General features: G+C 64.5%; 1 protein-coding gene across 2 annotated transcripts; it reads left to right on the plus strand.

Moving 5' to 3' along the window:
- Window positions 1–1827: 1827 nt before the first annotated feature.
- Window positions 1828–4662, plus strand: DALRD3 (DALR anticodon binding domain containing 3). 2 transcript variants are annotated; one of them, XM_060204737.1, is made up of 12 exons: window positions 1828–2024; window positions 2111–2403; window positions 2485–2741; window positions 2824–2903; window positions 2974–3102; window positions 3355–3425; window positions 3490–3551; window positions 3645–3727; window positions 3818–4000; window positions 4081–4194; window positions 4280–4348; window positions 4435–4662. In XM_060204737.1, exons 1-12 carry the CDS (start codon window positions 1860–1862, stop codon window positions 4552–4554), a joined length of 1626 nt encoding a protein of 541 aa, XP_060060720.1. In that variant the 5' UTR covers window positions 1828–1859; the 3' UTR covers window positions 4555–4662. The 2 variants fall into 2 exon arrangements, with proteins under 2 accessions (XP_060060720.1, XP_060060721.1); XM_060204738.1 differs by having other exon boundaries at window positions 3358–3425.
- The last annotated feature ends 151 nt before the right edge of the window (window positions 4663–4813 follow it).

A 4813-nucleotide genomic window follows, 5' to 3' on the forward strand; every position in this document is an offset into this window, starting at 1 on the left:
TAGTGGTGCTGGGGATTGAACCTAGGACCTTTCGTGCCTCAGGCATGAAAATCTTTCTGTGGTCCGGGAGGTGGCACAGTGGATAAAGCACTGATTCTCAACCAAGAGGTCCCGAGTTCAGTCCCGGGCAGCACATGTACCACGGTGATGTCTGGTTCTGTCTTTCTCATGAATAAATTCTAAAAATAATAATAATAATAAATCTTTTTGCATAACTATTGTGCTGTGCCCACAGCTCCCCAAGGAAAGATCTTTAAAGTTTCCAGAGTCCACAGGTCACCTTGCACAAAGGTCCAGGTTCAAGTCCCTAGACCCGCCTGCAGGGGAGGAGTTTCAGGAGGGGTGGAGCAGTGCTGCAGTCTTCTCCCTTTCCTATTTATCCACCACTTCCGCACCCCCACCACCCAAAAAAAAAATTATATATCTATATATATATATATATGACAAAAGAGATAGCATAGTGTCACCTGGTTAAGCACTCACAATATGCAAGGACCCAGGTTCAAGTCCCTGGTCCCCAGCTACAGGGGCAAAGCTTCATGAAAGCTGAAGTAGGGCTGCAGGCGTTTATTGGTCTCTTTCCCCCCTTAAAAAAAATTTAATGATCTTTATTGGGTACAGTCAGTCAAAAAAGAAGAGGGAATGAGGGGAGATGGACACGGCCTGGGCGATGGCACACCAGGTTGAACGCACACAGTACGTACGACACGCAAGGATCTCGGTTCGAGCCCCCCTGCTCACCACCTGCAGGGGAGTGGCACAAGCGTGCAGCCGGTCTGCAGGTTCTGTCTCTCCCCCTCGGTCTTGCGCCAAGCCCCAGTTACAACCCAGGAGGCAAAAATAGACCCCTGTAGCCCTGCTTCACCAATCGCAAAGCTTTCCCCCTGCACGTCGGGACCTGGGGCTCAAACGTGGGTCCTTGTGAACTGTAATATACACTCAGCCAGGTGCACCACCACCCGGCCCCTCTCTTCTCTATCTTTCCTTCCCCCTTCATTTCTCTATCCAGTAACTGAAAGTTTCTCAAGCCTGAGGCTCCAAAGTCTCACGTTCAGTCCCCTGCACCACCACAAGCCTGAGCGGGTCACGACCTGGTGGGCGGCGCTGGGGTCTCGCAGGTGAGGACCGGCGCCCACGGTGCGCGATGTCCTGCCGGCCTGCTGCGGGAGGAGCACAAGAACACGTGCAGCCTCCAGGCCGAAGTGTGTTCCGATCCACTTGACAGATGAGCAGCCTGTCGTCAACCCTGGGCTAATAACCGGACAGCTCCGTGTCCTGCCAGCAGTGAGCGTCCTGGGCACCGTGGCCGATAGTCCCTGGGTCAGAAGGAGCCTGGAGCAGCCCGCCGTCGGCAGGCCGTCACCACCCAGCCGTGTGTGCAGACCCGCTTTCCTCCTCGGGAAGCCCAGTTCCTTGCGGGCGAGGAGGAAAGCGGGTCTGCAGGCGTCGGTCCCCTCTGAATTTCTCTCTGGGGGAGAAGTGGCCGCCAGGTGCGGCGGATTCACGGTTCTGCCACTGAGCGCGGTGATGACCCCAGTGGCAGTTAGAAAGGGAGCGAAAGTGTCTGGGGGCGGGGATACACGGCACAGTGGCCATGCAAAAAGACTCCAGCCTGAGGCTTCGCAGTCCCCGGTGGAGTCCCCTGCACCACCGTGCGCCGGGGCTGAGCAGCGCGCGGGTTAGTAAGAGAAGCGTCTTCGCGGTTGGCTGGCTGGGCGGGCGGGAGGGGCAGGCGGAGCCCGCGGCTGGGCTGCAGGTGGGCGGCAGCCGCTCCGCCGGGTCCCCGCCCCCCGCCCCCGGAGGCGCAACCTCCCAAGTGCGGGTTCTGCTTCCGGTTCCGCACTCGCTTTCCGGTCACCATGGCGACCGGCCGCCTCGGGCTGGAGGAGACGCTGGCGGCCCTCAACGCGGCGCTGGGGCCCGGCGGACCCGTGTGGCTCAAGGAGACGCGTCCCCGCCACCTGCGGACCCGGGACTTCCTGGCGCCGCGGCGCGCGCTGCAGGCCCGCTGCGGGGACGGACAGGTGGGGCGGGCGGCCGGCCGGCCGGGCTGCCGACGGGGCGGCCGAGAGCCGCGGCCGCTCACGCACCGCCCGTGCCGTCCCCGCAGGTGCCCGAGCTCGTGCAGGCGCTGGCGGCGCTGCAGGGCCCCGGCGTCGCTCCCGTGCTGCGGTGCACGCCGACCCCCGCGGGCCTGGAGCTGCAGCTGCAGCGCGCCGCCGTCTTCCAGCGCGTCCTCGGCGCCGCGCCCGCCTACGCCGCGCCCGCCGCCGGCCCCGCACCACCCCCGCGCGTCCTCGTGCACTGCCCCGCGCTGCGGGCCGACCCCTGCGCGCTCCGCCTGGGCCGGCTGCGGGCCGTGCTCGTGGCCGACCACCTGGCGCGAGCCCTGCGCGCTCACGGGTGAGCCGGGCCGCGGGCACTGGCCTGGGGGGCGGCGGGGGCGGCGGGGCCTGGCTGACGCCGCGCTCACGGTCATCGCAGGGTCCGCGTCCGCCGGGTGCCCGCCACCCAGGACCCGCGCATGGCGGCCTTGCTGCAGCGACTGCGGGTGGACTGGCCGGTCGCCGCGGGCAGAGCCGACGCGGAGGCGCTGAGGAGCCGCTTGCTCGAGGTGCTCGTCCCGCCCCCCGACGGCGCCGCCCCGGCTGCGGGCGTCCTGGGCACCGTGTGCCTCGAGGGCCCGATGGAGGAGCGGGGCCGCGCCGCGGGCTACGACCCCGGCCTGCGCAGCTGTGTGGGTAGGGCGGGCGCGGGGGGTGGCGGGGGGGGGGGGCGCGGGGCCCGCGGGCCCGGGAGCCTCAGCCCCGGCTCTTCCCGCAGTGACCGACGAGCTGCTCGCCACGCTGGCCGAGCTCCGAGAGGCCGTGCGACTCTGCGCTGACGACTGCGCCCAAGGCCTGGTTAGTGCCCGGCCGCCCCGCCCCGCCCCGCGGCCCCGCCCGAGCTGACTGACGGCTGCCCGCCCCGCAGGCTCCCGCCCCGGATCCCGGTGCCGATGGCTGCACGGTCGTGCACGTGGTGAGCTGTGCGGAGGAATTCCAGCAGCAGAAGCTAGACCTGCTGTGGTGGAAGCTGGACGACCGGGCTCCGCTCACACAGGTGGGTGCAGGGGGAAGCCCGGGGCCCCGCGGGTGAGACTGGGGCCCAGTAGAAAGCTGTCGCAGGGCCGGGTAGACAACGTGATGGTTCTGCAGAGACTCTCGTGCCTGAGGCTCCGAAGGCCCAGGTTCAATCCCCACGCCACCATCAGCCAGCACCTTCAGCCAGAGCTGAGCAGGGCTCTGGTTTAGAAAAATGCTGTAATTGGGGGTGGATCCCCTAGTCGCTGAATCCCTGCTGCCTTCCTGGCAGAAGCACCTGGTCTGTGGCCCTGTGAAAGTGGCTGGAACATCTGACGCCCCGACTGCCTCGGAATATTACGAGTGAGTAGCCGGGGAGTGAGTGGGGATTCCCTGGCAAGCCCTCCTCTGACTCTTGGAATTGCAGGCTGCGTCACAGACAAGCCTGCAAAGCCTCGTCCCTGAAGCACGGCACAGACCTGGCACAAGGTGTGCCCGGGGACTGGGATGTGGGGTGGGGCAGGTCATTGGTACCCCGCCCACGGGTGGAGTGTGACTGGCTGGCCGGCTGTCCTCCCTCAGACCCGGACTGGGTGGAGACCTTCAAGGTCCTGTCTGTAGCAACCATCAAATTTGAGATGCTCGGCACGGCCCCGCAGAGTCAGGTACGTGGGGTGCTGGCACAGAACGGAAGCGGCCTGGCCGGCCCGCGGGGGTACTGGCTGCGCCCCCTGCAGCTGTGCCCTGCTCCCTAGCTGCTCCTGGCCCTGGACGACAGCGGCACTTCCACAAAGGGCACCAAGAGCGGCACCTTTGTCATGTACAACTGTGCGCGTCTTGCGACACTGTTTGAGAGCTTCGGCTGCGGCGTGGACCGAGGTCTGTACCCCGCTTTTCCTCCTGTGAGGAGCCTGGACTTCTCGCTGCTCCGTGACGAGGTGAGTGCCTCCCTGGGGCGGGCGGGGCGCAGGCTTGGACCCTCCTTCTAACCCTCCTTCCTGGCACCCTCCCCCCGCAGGGTGAGTGGCTGCTGCTTTTCAACAGCGTCCTCCCCTTCTCGGACCTGCTGAGCCATATGGCAGCCCTGCCCCACAGGGGCCTGGGGCTCCACGTCACCGCGCGCACAGAAACGGTGAGGCAGCGACACCACATGCTCTAGTCTTTATTCCCCGTCTAGTACACGACGACGACGACGAGACGACAGTTTCTCTTCCTAGGTGTGCAAGTTCCTGCTTCAGCTCAGCATGGACTTCAGCTCTTACTATAACCGTGTACACATATTAGGGGTAGGCAAGCGCACAGCAAAAGGGCAAGGGGGGTGCGGGGGAGGTGGGGGACAGGATGAGACCAGCAGGCCCCTTCTCTTCTCCAGGAGCCTCTGCCGCACCTGTTTGGTCAGATGTTTGCCCGCCTGCAGCTTCTGCGGGCTGTGCGTGAAGTGCTGCACAGTGGCCTGGCCATGCTGGGTCTCCCTCCACTAAGCCACATCTAAGATTACAACAGACACCCTGACATCTGGGATGGTTCACAAAGTCACTGGAGATGAAAACACAAGACTTCCTAGAGAACTGGAGACAAAATAAACTGCTTCCATTGCAAACCTTTGTCTGGCTGTGGGAATGGAGCGTATTCTCAGTCACCTTGGCCCATGCAAACACCTCAGCTCAAGGCACGGGCACAGACGAGATAGATGCTCACTCCCGCTTTCCTGTGAGCAAGCCCTGCGCCCAGGACACCCACTAGCACAGGAC

The sequence above is a fragment of the Erinaceus europaeus genome, chromosome 12 (assembly GCF_950295315.1).
Source record: "Erinaceus europaeus chromosome 12, mEriEur2.1, whole genome shotgun sequence".
In the NCBI taxonomy this organism is placed as follows: domain Eukaryota; kingdom Metazoa; phylum Chordata; class Mammalia; order Eulipotyphla; family Erinaceidae; genus Erinaceus; species Erinaceus europaeus.

What these genes read in the sequence shown, in the direction of transcription:
- DALRD3 (XM_060204737.1), top strand. Translation starts at nt 1,860, where the DNA reads ATGGCGACCGGCCGCCTCGGGCTGGAGGAGACGCTGGCGGCCCTCAAC. An exon ending in ACCGGGCTCCGCTCACACAG is followed by an intron (nt 3,103 to 3,354) that starts GTGGGTGCAGGG and finishes CCTTCCTGGCAG; the next exon opens with AAGCACCTGGTCTGTGGCCC. An exon ending in GCACGGCCCCGCAGAGTCAG is followed by an intron (nt 3,728 to 3,817) that starts GTACGTGGGGTG and finishes CCTGCTCCCTAG; the next exon opens with CTGCTCCTGGCCCTGGACGA.